The sequence below is a fragment of the Aethalodelphis obliquidens genome, unplaced genomic scaffold (assembly GCF_003676395.1).
Source record: "Aethalodelphis obliquidens isolate GAN/ISIS:26980383/991018 unplaced genomic scaffold, ASM367639v1 scaffold33, whole genome shotgun sequence".
In the NCBI taxonomy this organism is placed as follows: Eukaryota; Metazoa; Chordata; class Mammalia; order Artiodactyla; family Delphinidae; genus Aethalodelphis; species Aethalodelphis obliquidens.
The window spans coordinates 18,514,705-18,541,406 of NW_020837977.1; the positions used below are offsets into that span (position 1 = coordinate 18,514,705).

At 44.0% G+C, this 26,702-nt stretch overlaps 1 protein-coding gene across 12 annotated transcripts in view; it reads left to right on the plus strand.

Annotated features, from left to right (window-relative positions):
- Positions 1-26,702, plus strand: part of ATP6V1H (ATPase H+ transporting V1 subunit H) — a 96,572-nt gene that overhangs the window by 36,596 nt on the left and 33,274 nt on the right. For 9 of the 12 annotated variants that reach the window (XR_003437419.1, XM_027128098.1, XM_027128096.1 and 6 more), the window contains 7 exons: positions 3,816-3,918; positions 5,098-5,187; positions 9,573-9,686; positions 12,400-12,504; positions 15,552-15,605; positions 17,097-17,198; positions 25,574-25,671. Coding sequence is in view for 11 of the 12 variants with exons in the window: in XM_027128098.1 (XP_026983899.1) it covers positions 3,816-3,918; positions 5,098-5,187; positions 9,573-9,686; positions 12,400-12,504; positions 15,552-15,605; positions 17,097-17,198; positions 25,574-25,671 (666 nt within the window). In the remaining variant the exon portion in view is untranslated. Of the gene's footprint in view, positions 1-3,815; positions 4,011-5,097; positions 5,188-9,572; positions 9,687-12,399; positions 12,505-15,551; positions 15,606-17,096; positions 17,199-25,573; positions 25,672-26,702 lie in introns of those variants that run through there. The other 3 variants (XM_027128104.1, XM_027128102.1, XM_027128103.1) reach the window with 3 other exon arrangements.

The window sequence follows — 26,702 nt, forward strand, 5'->3', positions numbered from 1 at the left end:
CTGGCTGACGGGCAGGCATTCCCTCGCATTGGCATTTGGAACGTTCGTAGTTACAGGGAGATTTTTAATTGCTTTCTCTGCTGTTCCTCCTGTTCCATGGCCTCCCCACTACACAAGTCATAGTCTCCCTTTTTTCCTACTTCTGTCCTTTATTCTGTTGTCCAGCTCATGGATTTCCTTTATAGAAGCCATCTACTCTGTACGTCTGTACACAGATGCTCCCCACGTGTCAGCCGTGTGCCTCTGTTGAGCTGGCTGTGGGGACACTAGTGGGAGTGAGATGTCCTCCCCCCAGCCCCAGAGCGCTCACAGCTTGTTGGGGGCTGGACGGGACCCGTGAGTTACCAGTGAATCTGATGCCACATTGTTTTCTGATAGAGTAAAACCAATGGGAGAATCGCCCAGTGTCAAAGGCCAGTATCTCTCACACATTAACATGTTACTATGGAAGTCCTGTGCCTTAAAGTGTATTTACATGTGATTAAACTTCTTAATCATTCAGGCAGACAGTCCATAAACGAATGGGCGTGGCTATTCCGGTCAAACCGGAATCCAGTAAAACTGTCCTGAGGATGCGAGAGTTAGAATAGTGTCCTTCCTCCCGAGTTTAAAGTTCAATGGGGAAGCAGACCTTTAACTGAAAAATTAAATAATGCGTTGTGGTGAGCATTAAAATGGAGACATATGTCAAGTTTTCCCAGATAACAAAAGGAGGGAGTGACTCATCACCTAACAGCACTGGGGACGTCCTCAGGGAGCACATGAAGATACCTGTGGGAGTCATGGGCAGAGGGGCTGGAGCTGCCGAGAGGGAAGGAGCCTCCGGGCGGGGACTGGAGACTCAGAAGGACGCGCAGGGCTCGGGGAGCTTCAGGTCGGCTGGTGGAGCCCCGCCCAGGCTGCTGCAGGCCAGAGTGTGGCACCCACACGTGCCAGCTCTGTAGGCCAGACACCTAGGAGTCGTCTCCTCTCTTCTTGTCCCTGACAGTCCACATCCCGTCCAGGCCCAGGTCCGCACATCCAGGCCCCGTCCCCAGTCTGACCGCCTCTGTCCAGGTGCCCTGCTGCTGCCTGGCGCAGGCTGCCCGCGTCTCACACGTGCCCGCGGGTCCTGGCCGGGGGTCTCTGCTGTCACTGTTCCCCGGAGGTACAGCTTTAACAGGGCAGTGAGAGTCATTTCAGACAATGTGGGTCAGACCCACACGGACCTGCTGTGTAGCACAGGAACTATGCTCCATATTTTGTAGTAACCTGTAAGGGAAAAGAAGCTGAAAAAGAATCCCTCTCTCTCTCTCTCTCTCTCTCTATATATATATATATATATGTATATAGATAGATACATAGATAGAGATTTTACTCTCTCTCTCTATATATATAGATTTAGATTTTATATATATATCTGAGTCACTTTGTTGTACACCTGAAACTAACATGACATTGTAAATCAACTCTGCTTCAACTAAGAAACAGTGTAGGTCAGATCGTGCCCCGGTGCCCCCAGCCCTGCAGCTGCTCTGCGTTCCTGCTCTTTCCCACACAGCCAGCTCCCTGCTGCCCCCGCGTCCTTGGACTCACACTTCTGTCTGTGGAAGTTCCTCCTGGATCACTAACTCCCTTCATTCAGGTGTCTGTGCAGGTGACCTCAGGAAGGTCTTCTCTAATCCAGCTAAAATATGTCCTTTCCTCCCTACCTAGCTTTAGTTTTTTGTTTAATAAACTTTTAGAATCCTGGCATTATGATATGTGTGTGTATATTTTTTTAAAAAGTATTTGCTTTTGTGCTTGTGTATTTTCTGGTTTCTGCTCTGGAATGTGAGCTCACGGAGGGAGGGATGTCTAGTTCATTGCTGTGTGGCCTGTTCGTTACGGTGTCTGGCACATAGCTGGCTGGCAGCTAATACTGGCTGATTAGATCATGAGTGAGCAGAGGACTTGGAGGGGTGCCGTGGAGACAAGCTTTTGGGAAAAGAAGTAACGTACTTGGTAAGTCACGTATTGTTTCATGGTAATTTCATAGCAATTCTGTGAAATAAGTTTTCTATCCTCATTTTATTTATTTTTTATTTATTTATTTTTTTCCGGTACGCGGGCCTCTCACTGTTGCGGCCTCTCCCGTTGCGGAGCACAGGCTCCGGACGCGCAGGCTCAGCAGCCATGGCTCACGGGCCCAGCCGCTCTGCGGCATGTGGGATCTTCCCAGACCGGGGCACGAACCCGTGTCCCCTGCATCGGCAGGCAGACTCTCAACCACTGCGCCACCAGGGAAGCCCTATCCTCATTTTAAAGATGAGTAGACAGCTGCTTACGTAGGTTAAGTACCATGGACGTGCTCGTATAGGTTTTAATGAGTCACTGTTGAAAGCCTCTGCCTAGGTGCTAGGTAGAACCGCCTTTCAAATTCACAGTCTGACCAAATGAAAGGAGTAAAACAGTCTGGGGGGTGGTGTTTGACAAAGCTGCCTGGCAGTGTAGGTCAGGGGGCTGTGGAGGAGGGTTGGATTGGAAGCAGGAAACCCGCTGGACCGGGGCCATTGGGCTGAGCCACCCCAGCGGCGGGGAAGTGGGGAGGAGAGTGATGTCAGGGGGAAGAATTGTGAGGACGGGGCCCGACCAGACTTGGCTCATCACAGAAGGGGCCGGAGTCCGTGGCCTGTTAGATTGTGGGACTGTCAGAGGAAGAGTACAGGTGAAATAATTTAAACACAGAAAGCAAAAAAAGGTTCCTTGGGACAAATGCAAGGAAGTTAGACTTCAGAAGGAATGGCTTGCCAAGTAAAAATACAAAAGAAAGCTGCAGAATTTCCAGATTACCGAGTACAACCTTCATAGTACACCTTCTCAGTGGTAGAAAAACTGCATCTCTTTCCTGTGATTGTCCTATTTAAAAAGGTATGGCATGCTTTTACATGTCAGCATAGCCAAATTTGGGGGTAAAATTGTTTGAGCTAGGGAGTTCAGGTTTATGAAAAAAGACTTCATTTATTTTGGGACTGGAACCAGACAGGTTGGCGTCATTATCTTGGTCTAGCCTGGGGTGCAGAGTGCGTTTTCTCCTGACCAACTGTGATAGGTGAAGTGCTTAGTCTTAATGGAAACAGGGCACCGTGTCTGTTTTTGCTTCCATCGTCCCATCAGCCTAGCTGGGGGATAGAGTGTGTGTGGGGTATATATTCGTGACCTCAGTTCTGCCCCTGTAGGATGTGGAGTGCCTGTGTCATATATGTGATCTGTGAGTGGGACTGGGAGAGGTCGGCCTGGAGTTCAGATCACAAGTTAGCACTGCGGAGTGGGGAAGAAGATGGAGTGCGGGCTGATTGCTGGGAGGATGGGGGTGTTTTCAGAGAGGGTTTGGTCACATTTTTCTGGGTCTGAAAGGAAAGAATATGCTGGAGGACATGATTGCAGAAAGTTGTATACAGGAGTTTTTGTCTTGATAACTTAGATGGCCAAGTAAATTGGCTTGGGACCGGAGATAGGCTGAGACTTGGATAAGGCCCAGAGGTGGCATTTTAGTGAGTGTTTCCTGTGGACCAGGCCCTGTGCTAACCACCTCATGTGAATTATTTCATCCTCAATTCCGCCCCTTAAAGGCATGTGGTTCTTGTTCCCATTTTGCAGGTAAATTAGCTCCGGTCAGGGCCTGGGAGGCCCATGAGTAGTAGGTGGTGCGGCTGGACTCAGACGGCAGGGCCGTGGGACACCAGAGTCTGGTGTCAGCCCTCGCAGAGAGAGGAGAGACGCAGGGCATCCTGTATCACTTGGTCCCAGTGGCTCTTTAACTCTTGCTGAACGAAAACCTTGTTCTTTCTTTCTAGGGGGCAGATGATTTCTTCCGAAGACTGCGAATTCATTAAAAGATTTGAAAAGAAAAGAAGTCCTGAGGAGAAGCAGGAGATGCTTCAGACTGAAGGCAGTCAGGTGATCAGTTGAGATATTAGACCATGAACACTGCCCCGTGTCATTAAACATTCTAGAAGTTTTCTCAATGACCATGTGATAGTCCACTGTAGGTAGGCATCATAATTTAACTAAAGACTCTTTTTTATTGGAAGACATTTGAGAGATCTCTAGTTTTCTTTGTTAATTTTGGAAAAAATGTCCTATTGAGTATGTTTATTCCTCCATCCTTTTCTGCATTTCTGAAAAATTTTTTCGAATTAGAATAAATTCCTAGCATGGAAATTACTGTTTCAGAGTATACAGTATTTTCAAAGTTGCTTAACTTTTCTGTTTTTTAAGCAATTTTTTTCTACTTTGTATTCTCACTAGAATAACATCTAACTCCGCTGTCCATCAGATTTTCTGATACGGTGCCCTGATTGGCCGAAGGAGCCCGTATACGATTCAGCCTGATTCTCACAACAATCCTGGGAAATTTGGGAGGAAACATTATCGTGGGTGCCAGTTTTGTTGAATTCCAGAGAGTCTGTGACATAGGTGTTAAATCATAGGGTGGAGACTGGTCAGAGCCTTCTGATTCCAGCGCCTGTACTGAATTCCTGTACTTGTGCTGCTCTGGTATTCTGTTTCCTAGTAAAAGCAAAAAAACGCCCAAAACCAAAAACACAAACAAAAAAACCCCCAAACGAATGATAATATTAGATTTGTCAACATAACTTAGTGTTTACGGTATCAAGAGTTGATAGTGGTGAGGTCTGTCTATTTAAAAATAGTAAACTTTTTTTTTTTTTTTTGCGGTACGCGGGCCTCTCACTGTTGTGGCCTCTCCCGTTGCGGAGCACAGGCTCCGGACGCGCAGGCTCAGCGGCCATGGCTCACGGGCCCAGCTGCTCCCGCGGCATGTGGGATGTTCCCGGACCGGGGCATGAACCCGCGTCCCCTGCATCGGCAGGCGGACTCTCAACCACTGCGCCACCAGGGAAGCCCAAAAATTTTGACGTCACTAGAAATTATTAAAAAACTGATGCAAGCCCTAGTCTGGTCCTCCCATACTTCATCACAGTATTTGTAAAAGGCAGGCATTTTCTATAACTGCATCCTAACTTAGGCAAGAGAAATATTTTAATGAAATTCCATTAAAATGTTGTGTTTGCACATTTGAAAACAGTGGTTAACGTTCATTTCATTTTTTTCTAGTGTGCTAAGACATTTATAAATCTGATGACTCACATCTCCAAAGAGCAGACGGTTCAGTACATACTCACCATGGTTGATGACACGCTGCAGGTGGGTGTGTTCTTCACCTGACACGTTTGGTCCTCACCTTTTTGTGCTCTCCCAGTAACAGCACTTCTGTAAGCTTTCACCTAGAGCACTGGTTCCCTTCCAGAGTGTGATAGTATATTTTTCTTCATTGTGTGAGTTGTAATTTGCTAATGGTGGTAAAGATGGGACTGCCCACACACTGGCTAGCGTGTTGTTTTTAGGATGTTGGGGACTCAGTATGTCTTTTTGCTGTATTTCCTCAGAGTTCTGTGTTGGACAGCAGCAGTGCTCTGTGCATCCCTTGAGGCTTTCCGGATGCTCTGCCTACTCACAGATGATGTGGCTCTTTTCTTCCAGTCATTCAGCAGATTTCAGTGCCCCTGTGTCCCGGGCCAGGGCCAGGCCCTGGGGGTTTAGTGCTGACTGTAGTCAAGGTGCTTGCCCTCAGAAACATGGTGTTTTTGGAGAGCATTTTGGCTATCATCTGAGACTTTTCCAGTGATGTGAAGTTTCTATTTACTGCTTTGTTGTCCGTAAACACAGAGGGCCTCCCTTATTCACAATATTGTTTTTTTTGTTTTTTTGCTTTTTTTGCGATACGCGGGCGTCTCACTGCTGTGGCCTCTCCCGTTGCGGAGCACAGGCTCCGGACGCGCAGGCTCAGCGGCCATGGCTCACGGGCCTAGCTGCTCCGCGGCATGTGGGATGTTCCCGGACCGGGGCACGAACCCGCATCCCTTGCATTGGCAGGTGGACTCCCAACCACTGCACCACCAGGGAAGCCCCCACAATATTGTATTTTATACTCGAGTATAATCTAGGTTTAGATTGTTGTATTGAGAGCAGTCTTTCTGGAACAGGCCAACTGGCTGCAAAATCCAAGGCCTGTCTGCACGTCTCAGGGAAAAGAGTCTTGAAGACTCAAGAGTCTGCCTGTCTCTTGAAGAAAAGAGTCAGTCTGGCTGCTTGGAGGGCGTCCGTCTGTCATTTTACAAGGAAGAGCATTTATCGCTGGCCTACTGTGTGCAACCACTGGGCGAACTGTTCCCGAGGACTCGGAGGTTAGGAGGAAGGGTGCTGCCCATCTAGGGGCCATCGTATTACTTACAGGGATGTTGTGATTTAATCATCTCAGGATGGCTGTCCAGCCTGGACTGATGCAAGCCCGTCTGAGAATGATCTCCGTCTTTCTTGGCACTTTTTCCTTTAGGAAAGTAAGGTCAGGATAAATGGGGAGTGTTGTGGTCTGCCTTGGTAACCCTTGTTACTATGATTGGACTAGAATGAGGAGGCCGTGAGCTGGCCTGCAGACCCTGGTGTTACTGATAGGTACACACCCACCCACCCACACTCACACATGCACAAATTCCCTCGATTTTTATACACATTTACAAACCCGTAAATTAAGAACCGTGAGTTCACACAGAGCATCTCCAGTTTGTGCCCTCCACCGCCCCGCCCCCGAGTTCATGCCAGGCCCCCGTTCCATGCTGGATTGTCTTCTCTGCCGGCGAGTGGGCACAGTCATCTTGTCCTCTGTTACTCACCCGTGATACAGAGGAAGTCGGCTCAGAATTGCTGACCCGCATACCTGAAAAAAAGCCCTTTGCCTGGAGTTCAGTATTTGTCTGCAGTACTTTGTCTTTAAACGAGGTTGTGCAGAGTATTGTGTTCAGGTTTGTTTTAGTGTGGTTATATTATTTTTCCAGAAATAGCTTCATTTATTTTTGTTTGTAATCTACTTCAATTTTTTTCCTCATCCCTGTTGGTTTTTACTATTTTTTATTATGTAAAACGTTTACATGCTTCCAGAAGTCAAAACTATACAGAAAGGTGTGTCCCCAGTCCCCCTTGCCCACACTCCCACCCACCTCTTGTAGGTCATAATGTCGTAGACTTCTGTTTGTCCTTCCTGTTTTTCTTATTGCGTACAGGTACACATGTATTTTCTTATTTCCCTCTCTTTCTTATACAGAAATACATACTAGACGTAGTCTGTTGTATTTTGTTTGTTTCACTTAACAATATGCCAGAAATCATTCCATTTCAGTTCAATCTCCCATATTTTTTTTGACAGCTACAGAGGACATTAGTAGATATACCATATTTTACTTAATCGGCCTCTGATGTAATAGCCATTGAGGTTGGTTCAGGTACACATATACTGGGTTTAATAAAGTTTTATTTTTCAAAATGGGCAGTTGGTGGGACCACTCATGCATCTTCCCAGCAGCTGGGGCATCTCCACCTCTGGTGTTTCTCGTGTAAGTTACTTGAGCTGTTTTAAAAGCCATCACTAGGTCTTTTCCTGTGGAGCTCCTGACGGGCTGGCCTGGTCAGGGAAGCACGAATCTTCCCGTCTCTCAGAGGCGACAGCTGGGGTTGCGAGCTTCCTACCGAGTTGGCCGCGTGCGGCCTTGTTACGAAGACCAGGTTCCTGAGCCTGTCCGGAATTCTGCCTTTGGACCACTTCTTCTTTTTGGCTTTGCCCTTAGATCGTTCTCCGGGTCTTTGTCCTTAGTGGCCGACTTTCTGGCATCTTTCTCTTTGGGGGCATCTCAAGCTTGGAGGGCAGCTGCTACCACTGAGGCCTCGCTAAGATGTCGGGCAGAAAGCAGTTACGATATTTTGTAATTAGAAATAATGAAGATAATAACCTTATGCAAATGTGTTTTCCTATTGTTGGGAGTGTACTTCATGGTAAATCCTTAGAAATGGGATTTCTGGATAAAAGAGAACCACGTATGCAGTTTTGTTAAGATAATGCCAAATATTCCATTTTGTATTCCCACCGTCTGAGAATGCCTGTTTCCCTACAGCTTTGCCAACAGAAGGCACTGTCAGGTTTTTACATTTTTGCCAATCAAGGCGGTGTCCGAGGCAGGACATCTTCACGTGTATAGTTTCATTTGTTCTTGTTGACCTGTGTTAATGAAAGATCTGTGGAGAGATTTAGACGTAGGTAGCTGCCATTATCCTTAGCTACTGATTAAACGTATTCTGACAATTGATCTTATTGGTAAAATTTGGGTTACATCGAGAAATTTGCGCACACTTTCACCACGTGAGTCTGTGTGACATTTAAAGACTATTGTTACACATTTCCAATCCAGTCTTTTTATTCTTAACACATCCGAATGGAATACTTTGGGGGAAGAATTGCTTGTTTTTCCTCACGTGTTTAGTTTTTAGCACATAATTTTGAAGATTAAAATGTTTTCTGTGCTCGCATATTAGTATCAGTTGCTCAGTGCCTCTGAGAGGGCTTTATCCTTATTCTGTTAAAGGTGTGGATTTGGGTGCTTGGAGTGGCAGTGGCTGGAGGTGCGTTTTTAAGCAGGAATCAAATCCATGAAGGACTTGTTGAGGAAGATGGGTTTTAACCTTAGTTAAACGTGTGACAGTTTCTGCTCTTTCTGTGTGTAGGGGACTTTGTTAATTTACATGTACAATGAGAATTACAATTTTAGCTTTGAAAATAGTCCACCAGTGGAGTTAATGAAGACCTACCTGAACTTCGAGTTCTTTGATGAACTCGTTATCATAACTATTTCAGTTGTTAGTCTAGACTATAATGATTTGTTACTTAAAGAGATAGTAGTCTACTCCTCAAATAGGTAACTGCTAGCACAGACCAAAGTTAAAACCACTGTATTTAAAAAGATTTAAATGTTGATCTGAGAGTTAAAATTATTGTTTATGTGGTTATTTGTGCTGTTTACCAAATATTGCTACTTAACCACCGTGTTCACTTAGTGAACCAGATAGTGGATTTCAGCCAGCGATATGCAGAGAAAATTTCAGTGACAGGTAGAGTTTGCATGGTTTCAACTAAGAAGTAATCGTTCCTCTGATCTACCTGCTGGTATGCTATGCTGTTCTTTGCTGTCGTTATGTGCCCCGATTTTCCTGTCACAGTGTGTAAGGGTAACCCAGATGTCCGAGGTTTCTCTGATGCCCTGTTTCCCTGGCCTGTCTGTGAGTAGCTTGAAGTGCTTCCTGCTGGTCCTCCCATCGAGAGCTGAATTGGGATCTCCCTGCCCTTCCCGATTTTGTTTGTGTGGAAGGAGGGTGGAGGTGTCCAGACAGCACTGAGGGGCAGGCTGAGGAGAGATGTAACTCAGGTGCTACACCTGCGGGGGGTGGGGGTGGGGGTCTGTTATCGTGGCTCACCTGATTTAAACTAATCATAATAATTAAAGGTGATTTTACTTAAAACTATCTCCCCCTGCCCCCATCGTCACCCCCTGCCCCATTGTAATAATAACAGGGAGACAAATCTCATACCGACTGGAAAGAGAAAACATGGATTGAGGGGGACATAAAATGAAAGGCTGAGAAGCAGTGTATAATCGTTACATTCTTTAGGAAAATGCGTTCTGATCAGTGATGTTTATTTCTTTTAGGAAAATCACCAGCGCGTTAGCATTTTCTTTGACTATGCTAAACGTAGCAAGAACACTGCCTGGTCCTACTTTCTGCCCATGTTGAATCGCCAGGATCTCTTTACTGTTCATATGGTAAGTTTTGAATTGGTCACATTTCTGATTCAGGGAAGAAATGCACCCGGGCCGGTTGTGACTTGGTAATGTCCCAGTACCCAGAGGAGTGACCGCTCTGACGTTGACTTTTCAAAGCAGCGCTTCCTTATTGGATGTTAGTAATGTGGGGTGTTGGGAGGTCAGAGGAGGCAGGGTTGCTTTGACACAGTTCAAGTTTGTAGAGCATTTGATGAGCTCATTGAGATAAAAGCCTTTGGTAGGGCTTCCCTGGTGGCGCAGTGGTTACAAACCTCCTGCCAGTTCAGGGGACATGGGTTCGAGCCCTAGTCCAGGAAGATCCCACATGCTGTGGAGCAGCTAAGCCCATGCGCCACAACTACTGAGCCTATGCTCTAGAGCCCGCAAGCCACAACTACTGAAGCCCGTGTGCCTAGAGCCCGTGCTCCGCAACAAGAGAAGCCACTGCAATGAGAAGCTCGCGCACCTCAACGAAGAGTAGCCCCTGCTCACCGCAACTAGAGAAAGCCCGCACACGGCAATGAAGACCCAACGCAGCCATAAACAAACAAACAACAAACAAATAAATAAATAAAAATTTAAAAATAAAGTGTGGTAAATTCCCATGTGCAAACAGCTTTAGGTGGTCTGTGACAGAATTAACTGCATTTTACTATAGAAATTAAATTTTGCTTTGAAGCAGCTGTTGTGTTTAATTTTTATTTTAATTAAGTAGTTAATTAATTGCTTTTTAATATCTTAGATACACTTCTGTTTTAAACTTAGCCTGAAAGGCTATCTTTTGAAGTGTTAACACTGAGCAGGTCTGAGAGGACGATCAGAGAATCAGTCCTTGTACAGGCCTTTTCTGTTCCTAGCGTATTGTGGGCTGCAGGGGACGCTCCTGAGGCTGCATTTCATAGATGTCTACATTTTCGCAGCAAGATCCACTGTCAGTGAAACAGTTTTGAGCACACGCTTTCTCTTTCTCTCCATATATATCTGTATTCATTTATGTATTAGTATGTTCATATATTGTATGAAACATTCGTAAAAAGAAATTAAAAAGGATGACCCATGAAATAAACTATTTTAAAGAGTATTTTAAAAAAAACAGTAATATATTTTCTGCTTTCAAATTGTGTAGAGGCTTGTTTTCACTGTCTGGAAACATGATTTAAACATTTTCCTAATTTTGATGGTCTTATAATAAAATTGACAAATGTGTTAAAGGCCAAATACACATTTAGGGTAAGATTCATCGTTATTCATGGTGTAGCCAAGTCTGTGTTTCCATTTCTTTATGATTTCAGTTACTTTTGGCTAATCTTTCACATTTTGAGGGTCAGACGCTCATTGGTTTACCCCGTGCTGATGAAGAGCTTGTGCTCGGAGAGGAAGCGCCAGGCCTCGTGTTCCTCTGTCTTTGCCCCTTAGCTTGTGCTTACACTGCTGATCAGCTTTTCAATTTCCAGTTTCCTTATAGGGATCCTTTCGTGTCACTTATCTGTTTTGTGACAGGTCAGTTTAAGTTAGATAGCGTGTCTGTGAACTCACTTAGCGAGGCACGTGAAGACGACTGCATGTCACTGCAAAGTGAGGGCGTCGGGGTGCTGGGCTCTGCCCCCCCTCCCCCGTGGTGCAGGCTCCCGAATGTGCCACGACACACGCTGCCCTCTGTCACCTCGCTCGCTGTGTGCAAGTCTGGGAACAGACCTCAGTGTATTTTTGGCTTAGCTAATCAGCCTTCACGGTCTCTAATAGGATTAACTCTTGCTGAATGATGAGAGCTTTGAAACACTAACTTGCTTATAGAAAGTACTCAAAGAATATTTATTAAATTGGGTTTGTGGGTGGAGAAGTAGTAGTTTATACTGCTTTTCCCCCCTCCCCCTGGTATATCTATATCTATATATTTCCAGATTTATTGGGGTGTAATTGACAAAATTATAAGGTATTTAAAGTGTACAACATGATGATTTGATAAAATATACTTATACTGCCTATTTAATAAAAATATTCATGATTCATTTTTTTTAACATCTTTATTGGAGTATAATTGCTTTACAATGGTGTTAGTTTCTGCTGTATAACAGAGTGAATCAGCTATACGTATACATCTATCCCCATATCTCCTCCCTCTTGCATCTCCCTCCCACCCTCTCTTCGTGATTCATTTTATAGCTTGAAGAAAATTGAGAAGTTTTTGAGTGAGGAGAAAAGGGTGTTTGCTTCTACTGAGAGAGATGACTGTCCAATACCCAGGATATATTTTATACCAATACCCAGGATATACTTTATACCGAGACACAGGTTTGGAACCGAGAGCTCGCAGGGGCCTGAGTGGCCGAGGCAGCGGCTGGCAGTTCGTTGGAGCCATTGCTCAGAACTCTGGCAACTGATTCGGTGAAAGTCACAAAGAAGGATTTTTGTGTTCTTTGATTTTTGCTGGTCTTATAATGAATCCTAATCTTACTTTTGAAACTCAGAATAATGCAGGGAATATCGTGAAATTCTTAAAACACAACTGGTTTTGGTTCACGTTAACGGAACTATTTAAAACTACCTTTGACCATATTAGAAATATTTTTAAAAATGAAATATCTATTATCTTTGGAGGAGTTGAGTGCTAAAAGAAATCCTGCAGCAAAATGGTTATGAGTCCTGTTTCTTAGGGTCTATGGTGTGATTTTTAGAATCAGGATAATATTCAAATGTATTTCTTATTTTTCAGGCAGCAAGAATTATTGCCAAGTTAGCAGCTTGGGGAAAAGAATTGATGGAAGGCAGTGACTTAAATTACTATTTCAATTGGATAAAGACTCAGCTGAGTTCACAGGTAAAAGACATTCCTCTTAGTATCTTTGAAAAGAACATAACGTCCATGTTCTCTAAAGCTATTTATGGTAATTATGTGAAATTACAAAAACTCTGTTAAAAAAGAGGCATTCTGAGTTTGATGAGTCAGCCATGTTCCTTGCAGGTCTGGTAGGGGCTTCACCTTTTCTGCCTGTAACTGGCTTCAGCTCAGAGCTTCCTGTCTCCTCTGTCACTCGGGATTTTCCCTTCATGCATTTCAGCAGGTAGGGAGGATTTCCCTTCCAGGAAGGTGGCTGCCGAGATCACACGGGTTGGAGGATTGGAAGGACGCACACAACTCCAAGGGTACACTCGTGTGAGGCTCACGAGAGAGGAGGAGAGACAGTGCGATGGGCGAGCATTTCTGCCCTGGGACCCTGGACCACCCAGATCGGTGCCAGGAGTCTTGGTTTGGGGAGAGTTCTTCGAAAGTGTGCAGTGGTTCCTTTATGCCCTCTGGTCACATACCCAGGCCAAACTGTCTGACTAGTCACACCAATAAATAAACTGGCCCTGGCGGCTGCCAGGAGGGCTTCAGACTGCAGACAGCACGGGACAGCTCATTAGGCAGCCCGCCTCTAGTCCTGGCCAGGAGGCCGTCCCAGGCACCACTGGGTGAACTGGGGCTGCTCTCTCCAGCCCGAGAGGATGTCTCCCTCAGTGACTCCCACTTAGGATTTTACCGTGTCCTTGTGGGGTTGCATTTAAGCCCAAAGGGAAACACGAAGCCTGCTTGCTGTGGTCCCGCTGCTGTCAGGGCCCTCGAGCCCGTTTCTTCGTGGAGGAGGACAGCTTTCAGGGTGACGGCTGGCAGATGACGAGTTTTCCCTTTTGTCTTCTCGGTTCCCCAGTGCAGGGCGGATGGCCGGACACTCCTGACAGCTCAGTGGAGGGTTGCTTTTCCTTTAGGTGTCCGGTGACCAAGTGAGAGGTGGTGAGGGTGCTTGGAGGGAGCGAGCCGTGGAGAGGAGCGAGCTGACCTGGGTGGGGAGGGCGGCGTATCTGTATCCGGAAGGAAAGGCAGGAGGGGGCGAGCTTTGGTGTGGGCGGGACATGGAGGATGGGCCAGGAGAAGCCGTGCTGGGAGGCCTGGTGGCCTCAGGGCTAGATGACAAGTAAGGGCCTATTTGAAATGAAGGTTTGGAAAGTTGTAATTTAGGTTGCTGGTGACTTTATGATTTTAGTAGATTTTAAATTGAAGTATGAGAGAGACACCATGCATTTTGCTTCGATTTATTTTTTGTCTTATCGTTGCCTGCCTTTTTGCGGGGGGAGCCTACTGACCTTTTCTCTTTGGATAGGGAGATTTTGAAGTGTCTTGAACAAAATCAGTTGTTTTTTCTGTCATCAGCATACACTTTAACACTCTTTTGGGCTTAGTTTTTAAAAGTACTTTTACAAGAGTCACAGGTTTTGCAGATTTTACTGAGTTTGTGAGATATTTCAAAAAGAAGGTACTTAGAACATGAAAAATACTATGTGAAGATGAGATGTATTTATTTCTACATGTGTATCATTTGGGATCAGAGCGCTTAAAGAGGTAACCCGCCCCCCCCTTTCTTTTTCCTCTTATGAGATTAGTTCTCCCTTTGAAGAAACTTCATTCTGCTTCAGTGTTAGGCGTGGTCTGGTGGTAATAAGGCTCTATGCTAGCTGGACTCATAAAATGAGATCTGGTAGCAAAGAATGCACGCTGCAGTGTGCCGCTAACATTAGGGGTTGTTCCATCTTAGACTTTTCCCCGTAGGAGTAACATTTATGCTCTGCCTCACAGATAATTGGTTAGTTTTAGAATGATTAGCTGTGGTTGTAACCATGTCCAGCAATTGGGGGGATATTTCTCCGGTCACTAGTGGAAGCAGAGATTTCAGTGTCTGGAACACTTTTCATTAGAATTGGTGTGAGACAGACGCTCTTAAAGACCTTTCTGTATCTTTCCAGCGCGCTTGCTCTTTTTATCGCCGAGTCTTTGGCCTTGTTCAGTTACTGTCTGGCGTTGCTGCTTTGCACGTCCTGCCCCAGGGAGAGGCTTCAGGCCCGTCTAGCCGTGCCTCAGAGTCTGGTCACGGCTTCCGCTGGGCTCTGGCTGGCTACCACCCTTGCTGTGGGCAGACACTTGTCCACAGCCTTTGATCAGGGTGTAGTGACAGGCATGAAGCAGAGGCTTGTTCGGGCTTTTATTTTCTACTTTGCTTAAATGCCACGTGATAGCACTGTATCTGCAAGGTCTCTTTTTCTCTATCGTAAGCGCTTTCTCCCTCATAAAAAGGACCACATTTTCATGATTCTGATAGAAGTAGACTTTCAAAAGTCTGAATTAGGTGCCAGTTTGGATATTTTGTTCTTTGACTTTATAGAGACATTTAGGAGCCTTTTTCCCAATAGTTTAACCGTTATACTTGGGTTATAGGGGCTCATGCCTGGCACTTAGTAGATAAGTTATTGAATAAAACAAAATAAAAATTTCCTTTCAGAAATTCATTATCACTTTTCTCTTGCATATTCAGCTTCTGACTTTCTACCTTAAATTTTCTTTGGTTATTTCTGTGTAACAGATGAGGTTCTGATTGTCATTATAATGTGTTAGCATTGCTGTGGATAACCTAATTTTTTAAGTTCCATGTAGTATCTTCCCATCATCAGGCACCTGTTTTGAAAGCTTTGCCACAGAGTATCGTGTAGATAGTTCAGCTTAAGACAGTTGTCTCATTGGAAAAATGACTCAGGAAGTAAATCCTGAGACTTGGAAATTTGCGCTCGCTTCACTTATGAAATGTAATTGGAACTTAGTATTCAGTTTATTATTGTTTCTTTTAAAATAATTTATTGATTAAGATATTATCCGGAAGAGTGTAACGACGTTTAGAATATTTCGTATCATCCCCACGCTTTTTATTAGTTGATGATACTCCATTCAGTAGGATTAGGAAAACAGTGATAAAATTTGCTTAGCTCTCTTTCGTAAGCTTATGAAGTAGGATAAAATTAAAAACAAAACTAAGTAATAAGTTATTTATTTCGTAATAGAAACTGCGTGGTAGCGGTGTTGCTGTTGAAACAGGAACAGTCTCTTCAAGCGATGTAAGTACATTCCTTGTTCGTTCACTGGCCTCCTAACACCCTGAATTTAAGTTGTTTTGAGTCCCAGACATTTAACGTTTTGAAGATGTTCCCTAGTCCCCCGGATGTAAATCCGCGGATTTGGTTGGGTTAATGGTGGTGTGAAAGCTGCGTGTAGGCCTTTCTGGGCCGTGCGGTTGCTTCCTGCTGCTGGTGGATGTGGGGCTTCCTCTTCCTGTTGCTCTTCTCTTCAGGCGGCTTTATCTCAGGCCTGAGAATCAGAGCAAGTCTGGACTCAGATGCACAAGTCGAGGGAGTAACCAGAGCTCCTCTCTTAACACTTTAGCTGTCTCACAGACGCTAACGTCTGACAGATCCACGGACCCTGCGCCAGGCAGCTGAAAACAGTTCCGTTCCCCACTGGTACGAAAACCCACTACTTGCCTGAGTTGCTCAGGGTTTAATGGGGGCCTACGTGGTGGCCAGACTCTCCCTCCCCCTTTTTCAGGCCAATCCTGCCCCACATTTATGTAGAGCCAAAAGGTTAAAGGTTAAAACTAATCATGTCCCCCCAGTTCCTTTCCTGGTTAGGGTTATCCCCCCCGGTTGGGAGTGGTTTAACTTTGCTGTCTTCAGACTAGTTCAAGAATTGCCAATAGATTTGGACAAGTATGGGTTGGCGTGGTTAGCGCCAGCTGAGAGCGAGGTGGGGGAAGAGTTAAAAAGGTAGGTGAGGCGTATTCAGCTTCCTTCGCTGGAAATATCTCTGGGAAACCGGAAAGCACCTTCCGAGGACGGTGTCTCCCACCGGCCTGTGCTAGACCTCAGCGGAGCTGTGGGGGGGCCACGCAGGGTCCGTGTCCATAACCCGCAGGCCACACCCCTGTGTGTGTGCTCGTAGACTAGAGAGGGCGACACAGTCCATCTCAAAGCCAGGAGTGGGGTTTCTCTTGGGGCACGGGTCAAGGGACTTGACAAACAGTGAGTGTGTCAAGCCGGAAAATGGCCACACGTCTTCTGAAATCAGAACAGGGTATAGAACTAAGTGAGCAGTCTTGGGGCCAGGGTCGGGGAAGGAGGTGGTAGGTTCGAAGTCTAGATATTCAGCCATAAGCAGATGTTTAAATTGGGAGTCCTTATTTTATATGACTTGAGTTTCTTTCCACCGGTTTGAAATTTTGAAAAATTGTTTGATTTGAAAAATTGTCTAATTAGACTTATTTGTAAAAACTTTAAAAGGTGTTTTCGGAATAAACTTAAGTGGTTATTAAAGTGTTTGGAAGTTAGTAGAGCTCACGCAGTGAGGTGCGAGCTCTGGCGACATGACATTCTTCTTTTGCTCTTTTCTGTCCAGCGTGTGGGAAAAACAGCGCTGATCTATTGAATTGGCAGTGGTTAGTCAAAGTGGTTTATCCGGTCGACTCAGACACGTACGTCCCAAACGGTATTAGCATCAGGGGTGATTGTGAGTGAAGAAAAGCTGGCCTTTGATGTCCTCCCTCTTCCCTTCAGTGCTTCACACCTGAACATCCTCCCTGGCCCTTGCTGGAGGTTCCTACCTTCTCAGAAGGCTGGCAGCTTGGAAGGCAGAGACTTAAAGAAGTTGACAGAGAGGTGATAGCACTTCCTTTGATACTTGTATTTCAGTAGGGGGATCGGAATTGGTAGCTGGTATGTATGGAGCTCTTCCTGTGTGCCTGGCAGTGTTTTAGTCATTTTGCATTTACATCTCCTTGAATGTTCACACCCCGTCTTTGACATTGGTCTTACCGTAAGCCACGTTTTAGGGATGAGCAGTGAGGCTGGAAAGGCACACCGGCTTGCCCAAGGTCATCCGCTCACGGTGGCAGAACCCCCAAGGGGACGCATTCCTTACCGAGAGGATTCCGAGGCACCTGGACTGGACTGGGAGCTTTAGGCATTCTCCAGGTTGCCTCACCTACTCAGACCTGTAAAGAATATCGACGTTCTATCTTAAAATCCCTTTAGGTTTTCAGACAGCGTAGAAAAGGTTTGGTAAACTGCATTCTGTGCTGTTGCCACTTGATGTCAGTATAAAACAAACAGAACAGAGCTTTACACAGCAAAATGAGAAATTAGCAGGATGCAACAGTCTTGACTTTTAAAATGGCACAGAAGCATCATCATAAGTTATGAGTGGATCATTACAGACATTTTTATTTAAATGACATTATATAAATGAAATTTTCTGAAAATGATTTGTGCTGTTTTTACCTAAATGTAAAAATAATAAACTCCATCACATGGCATGTACTCACCCTAACTTACCTTCAGCCGTCCGTTCAGTTCTTTGTTGGCTCTTGCACGGGAATTATCAATCTTCTACTTTTCCGAGGACGTCGCCCAGGCTTAGATGTTGATTGCTGGGCCGCTGCCCTGACAAAAAGAGGAACACCGTGATTTCTCCCAGCCTTTGGAGGAGTCAGGAGAATCTGGGCATTCTTTTCCCTCTCTCCAGCCTCTTTCATACCTGTGTGCAGGGGACCGTGGTAACTCTCCACTCGCGCGTCCTGTTCTCTGTTGTAGACCAGGTCCGGCCGCACATATTGCTGGATGGACATGGTTTCGTTGGTAGTAAGTAACGTAAGTTGCCAGGTTCTCCATATTGCTCATTTTATCTTGCCTTTTAATGTTCTGGAGCAGTTCTGTCCAGTAGAACTCTCCGGGGTGATGGCAGCGTTCTTTATATCTGCGGTGTCCACCCTGGTAGCCCCACGTGGCTCTTAACCACCTGGAAACCTGGCACATGTGAGCGAGCGAGTTAACTTGCAGTTTTTTGTAGGCTTTTTGGTTTGTTTGTTTACAGCTTTATTGAAATCTGTTTCTCATACCATAAAAGCTTTCCATTTGCTATTGGTTTTAGTATATTTACAGAGTTGGGCAACCATTGCCACCATCTGATTTTGTAGCGCTTTCCACACCCCAGAAAGAAACCGTGTCCACCGAAACAGTCACCCCCGTTCCTAACGCCCTCGCCTAAACTCTGGCAACGCCTCACTTACTTTCCGTCTCTGCATTCACCTCTTCTGGCCACTCTCTGTACACAAGTCACGTAATATGTGGTCATCCGTGACCGGCTTCTCTCACTTAGCGTATGTTTTCAGGATTCATCCATGTTTTAGCATGTAATAACAGCATTTTAGAATGAAAGGGGAAAAAAAAAGCCTAGCTTTTTTGGCTTTTGGCCACATTCCTTAAATTGTTTTCTCTGACAGTTCTAATATCCTTGTTAATGTGAAGGTAGTGTTACTGCTTTGACTTTTTAAGGCTCTGTTTTTAATTTAAGACTTTTCAGTCTTTCAGAAGAGTTGGAGGACTTTAACGATTTGGTTCTTCACTGTTTGTCCATAAGTGTATCAAAAGTGCTACCCGAGTAGCAGACATGAGGGGCTGCGTCAGGAGTTCGCAGAGTGCAGGCCTCTTGTTTAACTCTGGCCCCTCTAGCCTGTGATTTGTAAAGTCTGTGAGGACCCAGAGATGTTCACAGTCAATTACGTGTCTTGGTGCTGGTTTTCAGAGCATTTGCTCTTCACCTGCAGCAATGTTTGGGTGACCTTCATTGTATCCTCTTATCACAAGATTAGTACGTTTTAAACATTGTGGATCATTAAAATATATGCGAAGAATAAATATTAAGAAAAGGAGAACAGATGAGAACCTGTCAGTTTTGCCCTTCTGATCAGATATTTGGAAGGATTGCGTACATTCTGGCAATGCAGAGGAAAATTAAATGGTAAAGTATTTCAGTACCAGACTTTCTTTTACATACCATTTTCAAACTATAGCATCAATAACAATAATAAGGTAACCTAATATTGTACATTGGATGTGTTCTTGGAAGTTGCATACAAAGCAGTGATTTATAAAGTAAATCATATTTCTTAAGTCTGCAATAATTTTTCCTACAATAAAGAATCCCAGTAGTCATGTAATTAAATTATACGCCTAAGAAAATTAGATTGAAAGTAGTACTTGAAGGAGATTTATAAATTTGTAAATTAACAGTGAAATTACTTTCTTGGTTAAGACTTAAGTCTAAGACGAAATTATCTTAAGTTAATTTAGGTATTAATTTAATATAGGTATTTTATGAGTATTGACTAGAGGGTCTCTCTTAATAAGCCAACTTCAAGAGAATTCTTGCACTATATTTGTTTTAGTTCCTGAATATGAAGTAATAATAACGACAAGAATAATAATGATGGTAATGTACCTTACAGTTGTTTTGTGTTTAACTGATGTGAGTTCAGATTTGAGTAGCAGAGGTTTTTGTTTTTGTTTTGTTTTTTAATTTAAGGCTGTTTTTTAAAAATTGGGCTGGTATTGCTTTCCTTTATTGATGAGACAACAATTTTGAAGAGTTTAAAGTGATTTGCCAAAGGTAAATTGGCAGAACTTCTGACTGACAAAACCTCTCTCCCTCTTTGCCTCCCTTCCTTTCTTTGGTCACTTATTTTTATGTCACAACTTCGTTGGGGAGGAAAAAATTATGCTCTGCTCCTTCTGGGTTCTTCTGTCTGGCCAAAGAATTAAATTGACGTGAGACAGATTAACAGGAGAAAGCCAGACGTAATTACGTATGTACAGGGGCCCCGTAATATGAGGCCACAGATGTGGCGCCTGAGAGGAGAAGGGGGTGCGGGGTGGGGGACTTCAGCGGGGAGAAGGCAGTTCACACGGAGGTGGGAAAGCAGATGTTTGGTGACAGATGCTTGCTGGGCCCGCAGGGACAGTGGGACACACAGAGGACTCTGGTCTCCCGGCCCTGTGCAGCTCCCCCCAGCGCCGACCCGTGTTCTTTGTAGATCTCCGGTGACAGTGCCCTTCCTGGACCAGGGCCTTTGTCTGAGTTCTTTAGGCCGTTAAGGGGCAGGTACAAAGACAGACTTCTTGAATCCTCTGCTTTCAAAAAAATAACCACCCTAAAAGAATCCTCATGCCAAAGGGACCCATTTAAAGTGGCAAATTTTGTTCCCCTACAGCTTACATAGAGTAAAATAGACAGATTTTTAAATGTTCAGCTGAATGCATTTGTACATCATGTGTCCTACTCAATACGTTCCTTCGCCTCGGCTCCCACAAAGGTTTTCGTTATTATGCATTAGTTTTGCCTGACCTTGAACTCCATAAAAGTGGAATCATACACAGTGTGAACTCTTGTGTGTCCGAATTCTTGTGCAGTATTGTGTCAGTGAGAGTCACTCACGTTGCACTTGGCAGTAGTTCATCTCTTTATTGCCGTGTAGTAATATATTAAATGTATATTATCCATACTCTTATTGATGGACATTTGAGTTAGTTCTGGTTCTTGGCTGTTGTGAATATCTTGCTATGAACATCCTTGTACATGGCCTTTGGTAGATGTAACCACTTACGCCTGGAGCACTTCTAGAATGGAGTTGCTGGGGTACAGGTTACATGTGAATTTAGGTCCAGCAGTCCAGTCACTTTTCTAAACCAGTTTACACGTCGCCAGCAAAGTAGGAGAGTTCCAGTTGTTCCACACATAAGATGTGCACACTCACTTTTTAGTTCTATGAGAAAAGATTCATTTAATAGTCATGACACATTGAATACTTTTGGGATTGGTTAATCACCAGTCCTGGAGGATTTCATGTAAAACTGGCTTCTGGGGTTTATTTTGGTCTATGGTGTGTTCTACAAACTCAGCTTTGTGCTTCGCTGATACCACTGGACACACGTGTGTTTCCACTGCATCTGAGACAGGTACTCTTCTCTGCACTGCAGACGTCTTTTTTCTTTTTTAAGCACCCTTGATTCCAAAATTTAGAGGAATATTATCTTTATTTTTTCTCATTTAGTTTGTACTTAAATCCCAGCATTATGGAGATAGATATTGAAAATTGGTCTATAAACATTGTTAATAGCATGAGATTTACTTTGGTACAATGTGGCTGCAGTTCTTATGTTTATCTTTCGTTGCCTACTTGCTTTGTAATTCCTCACTTCTTGAATTACTTTGTAATTCTGCAGAATATGGATCTGGGAGACCCTCTTCACCAGGAAGGTGAATTCTGTCAGTTGCTGTTTTCCTTATGTGATTTTTCCACCATAATATAGGAGAATTTGCATTTTCAGCAATATTAGAAAATTTATCTAATGATGTTCTCTTAATGTGTTGAGAAGTAAAGTTAGTTCTTCTCTACCAGGGAGGTTTGTGTGTTTGAGAGTACACATTGTAGCTGGTTCTCAGCCCAGTCTGTCATATATTAGCTAATGAGATTATCCCCACACCCCATGGGATGTGCCCTGTTATCCCCATTTTATAGGTGGGAGGCTCATTCAAGGGCACACGGCTTGGAAGTGGCTGAGCCTGGCAGGCTGGTTCCAGAGCCTTTGTTCGTAACTGTTAGGCTACATTACTGCCTTTCTTTCATGGTGGTGGAGTTAACATTGGAGCTGTGAGTCAGTTCAGCTGGAGAAAGGAGGGGCGAGAGCTTTCCCGGAAGCAGCTGGAGGTAGAGGTCTGGTTCTCTGGGGGAGAGTAACTGTTGGACCTGGCACTTTAAGGTCACTGCTGGTCCTGGCATTTGCCATGTTGGTGGAGTGATAAGGTATCAGAGAGGTAAGAACCTGGTGATAATTCTGTCAAGAAAACTTCATGCGTTGGGAGGAAGAAAGATGCTGAGATTGGTACAAGGTTTAGGGATAATTTTAAGACGGGAAAGATTGAGTATATTTAGGGGCTGAGGAGAGGAAACCTGTCAAACAGATCGGAGCTACAGGGAGGGGTCGGACTGATGCGATGCTGTGTGGGAGGAGTGGGACACAGGCCTTGCTGGGGCCGTGGGTCCTGGACAGGAAGAGCTGTCTGCCTCTGCTCGGCGAGAGGGAGGTGAGAAGGGCCGTCAGGGAAGTTCAGTTGGGGGCGCGATGTTGGCAGCTCAGTGACTCGCTAGCTGATGGTCTCTGTTTTTTCTCTCAGTGCTGAGGTGAGGGAAGAGAGCGGGACAGGAGGGTAGAGGTGAAGGTGTGAGCGTGGCTCTGGGTGTGGCGGGGAGAGCAGAGCTTCCTGATGGCTCTGCGTGGCTGTGCAGTCTTCTCCAGCAGTGTTTGAATGACCTCTGTGTGGGGGAAGAGTCGGTGGCTCGCTGGGTTGATTGAAGGCTGATTATTTTCTTCTAAAAAAACCATTGAATAACTTTGTACATGAGACTAACAGGACAATGTGAGAGAAAGGTAAGGCAGTGATACAATTTACTTTGATTGAAGGCAGTACCTCAGTCATTTATCAGTGTTGCCTTCACTGTGTACTTTGAAAATAATCTCTGGACTGGAATTGGACTGCCTCATGGTGCATCACAGGAGAGAGTGAAGTTTTAGAAGCAGCATCTTTTTAAAAATTTTTTAATATATCTTTATTGGAGTACAATTGCTTCACAATCCCGTGTTAGTTTCTGTTGCACAACAAAGCGAATCGGCCATATGCACACACATGTCCGCATATCCCCTCCCTCTGGAGCCTCCCTCCCACCCTCCCTATCCCACCCCTCTAGGTGGTCACAAAGCACCAGCTGATCTCCCTGTGCTATGCAGCTGCTTCCCACTAGCTACCTATTTTACATTCCGTAGTGTGTATATGGCGATGCTACTCTCACTTCGCCCCAGCTTCCCCCTCCCACCCCAAGTCCTCAAGTCCATTTTCTGTGTCTACCTCTTTATTCCTGCCCTGCAGCTAGGTTCATCAGTACCATTAGAAGCAGCATCTTTTTAAAATTTTTTAATAGATCTTTATTGGAGTATAATTGCTTTGCAATGGTGTGTTAGTTTCTGCTTTATAACAAAGTGAATCAGCTATACGTATACATCTATCCTCATATCTCCTCCCTCTTGCATCTCCCTCCCACCCTCCCTATCCCACCCCTCTAGGTGGTCACAAAGCACCGAGCTGATCTCCCTGTGCTATGTGGCTGCTTCCCACTAGCTATCTATTTTACATTTGGTAGTGTATATATGTCCATGCCACTCTCTCACTTCGTCCCAGCTTACCCTTCCCCCTCTTCTCTATGTCTGCATCTTTATTCCTGTCCTGCCCCTAGGTTCTTGAGAACCTTTTTTTTTTTTTTAAGATTCCATATATATATGTGTTAGCATTCAGTATTGTTTTTCTCTTTCTGACTTACTTCACTCTGTATGACAGACTCCAGGTCCATCACTACAAATAACTCAATTTCATTTCTTTTTATGGCTGAGTAATATTCCGTTGTATATATGTGCCACATCTTCTTTATCCATTCATCTGTCGACGGACACTTAGGTTGCTTCCATGTCCTGGCTGTTGTAAACAGTGCTGAAGCAGCATCTTTTATATGCTCATTTATATGTGAGTCCTGAAGCTGTAACTAGCAACGAAGAATCCATTTTTTAAATGTGTCATGTATTTCAACATAGTAGGGTAAGTGGACACAGACAAGAAAAATACTTAACAGTGAACCAAGAAATTCTTGTGTTGAGAGGAAATCGATGATAAGTGGAAGAGGAGAGAGTGCCCTAGGCTGCCTTTCATTCATTATTGTAGAAACCTTGCTTAGGCTGTCTCTCTAAACAAGGAAGATGGAATTCTTTGCACAAAGGGTTAGTTAGCTGCTGACCTAATTGGAAAAATACATATATATATTTTTCCCATTATGGAAGATGGTTTTCGAGCTGAAAATTCACTTTTTTTTTTGTCATTAATTTCTGCGAATGTTTTGAGTTTTCAGGCAAATTAAGTTACTGGATATAGTGTGCTTTTGGGCAACTGTGTTCACTCCTTTCTTGGTAAAATCTAAGATAACCTTTTCATGATAACTTTGATTATTCCTCCAAATATATCATAGTGTTTTTGTATTTGAGTGCCTGGAATTCTTTGAAGTGTTAGGTTTTAGCAAACTTAGTTTAAGTTAAAACATGGAACTGAAGTGGCATCATGTATATTAGGTTTTGTGAATTTATATGACATCCACGATCCTCTCCGTTCTTTCTTTTTGTTAGCATGTTCTTTAAGACTGTCCCTCCATTTCTTATAGATGTAGGGCTCATGGTAGGTATTCCGGGAGGCGCCCAAGCCAGGTGTCACTACCAGCTTTCCTAACATGGAGAAGCAAGCAGCTTCTTGCTTGTCCCTCCATTTCTTATAGGTGTAAGGCTCATGGTAGGTATTCAGGGAGGCGCCCAGGCCAGGTGTCACTACCAGCTTTCCTAACATGGAGGAGCGAGCAGCTTCTTGGGGATGTTTGTTCTCTTTATTTCAAGCTTCAGATTTAACCTCAATTTCTCTAACATAGTGCCTGTTGAACTGATAGTTTAAAAAAAAATCAGTCTTTTTCAAGTGTTTAAGTAGACTTCTTATGTGCTGTATAGTTTTATTTTTTAAGTTCTTATTTATTGAGTTTCTGTGACATGTCTAGCTCTGTGCTAAATGAATTACTTTACTTAATCCTAAGAGGACCCTTTCAGGGTGCTTGGGGGCATGATCCTCAGTAAGGATGAAGAAATTGAGCATTGACAAGGTTCGGAAACTTGCTCACGGTCACTCAGATATGGGTCTGTCTCAAAGCATACGCTTCTATCTCTTTCATTTTATTGTTGTTCTTTGATACTTGTGTAATTATGAAGAGCAGTATCCTCTGTATCGTGCTTCTATTCAGGGCTAAGTGAAACATTGCAAGATAATAAGCTGTTTATCAAACCATATCAAAGGCATAATTACTTTGTTCCTTTATTTCCCTGACTGGATGTGTTCAGTGGGCTTGAGCCGTGTAGGCTTAATTTGGCAAAAGAAGTCGGCTTCGTTTCTAGGAGGATGAGAGAAGAGCAACAAGGATTGACTTTTGAAGAAATATTTGAGACTTCTAGACTTTTCAGATGATAAACTCTAGTAAAAACCACTCCAGAATTTGGTATCTGCATGACCTTGTGACTTGAAGTGCTTTCCAGTTTTAAACACTGTGCTTCTCCCTGCACAGAGCTCTCAGTACGTGCAGTGTGTGGCCGGGTGTCTGCAGCTGATGCTCCGAGTCAACGAGTACCGCTTTGCCTGGGTGGAAGCAGACGGGGTGAACTGGTGAGCGCCCTTTATTTTGACTGTGGAGTAACATTTGAAAGCATCTCTCCTTGACAATTTCAAAGAAATGAATACATTTAATCATCTAAAAGAAGGTTTGTTAAAAAAAATGTCTTGTGTGAGGTTCCTGTGCAGGAGACTCTAGCGACTCAGGGCCCCCGGTTTCCCTGGAGGTGTGTCACATCGGCTCCCTCTACCTCATATGGAACGTTCCAGGCTCCAGCAGGAGAGCAGGCGCTCACCACAAGCACAAGCATCCTGTTTGTGCACACAGTTTAGTTTTCCCTGTCATTTCGGAGAACTTTGGTTTCCGTGTAGGGAACGGATTACCAGTCAAATTCCCTCAAGTCAGCCAAGGGCCAGCTTTGCAGGCAGCCCTTTCTGAGGATAGCTGTCTCCGGACCATGACGTTAACTCTTTTCCGCACAGACACTTAAAGGTGGACTGCACAGATGGTGTTTCCAGTCTTTTTACTTTCTTAAAAGTGATGCAATATTTTGGGCAATACAATAAGAAAGGTTAATTATTTCTTTCACTATTATATCATCTTCCTAGGTGATTCCGTCATTCTCCAATTTTCTTATAATTTAGTCTTTAATATTTATTAGCATAGTTGAGAATAATGGATGAATAATGATGAAATAAGATCTAGGATGATGAAATAGTGTGATTCTTCAAATTATAGTTAACAAACTCACCAAGATCACATAGTGTATCTTAGGTTTATAAATAGGTCCATGGACCTGTATTGTAATTGCAAGATAAATTGAATTTTATTCTATTAAACAAAAAATAGATTTTCTTTTTTGTTCTTTGGAAGACCTATAAGAGAGAATAAAAGTCATGAAACACCAGTTTATACAAATAGTTATAATTGCTCAAAAAATAAACTTAAATACTAGAATTTGGTCCAGTGGACCGAGGCTAACGAAATGCTGCTGTTCAAAATATTGTTGGCACTAATATTTTGGAGGATGGTAAGTAGTATTAACTATTCAGTTTAGCAACAAGAGCAGGCATAAGTACAATCT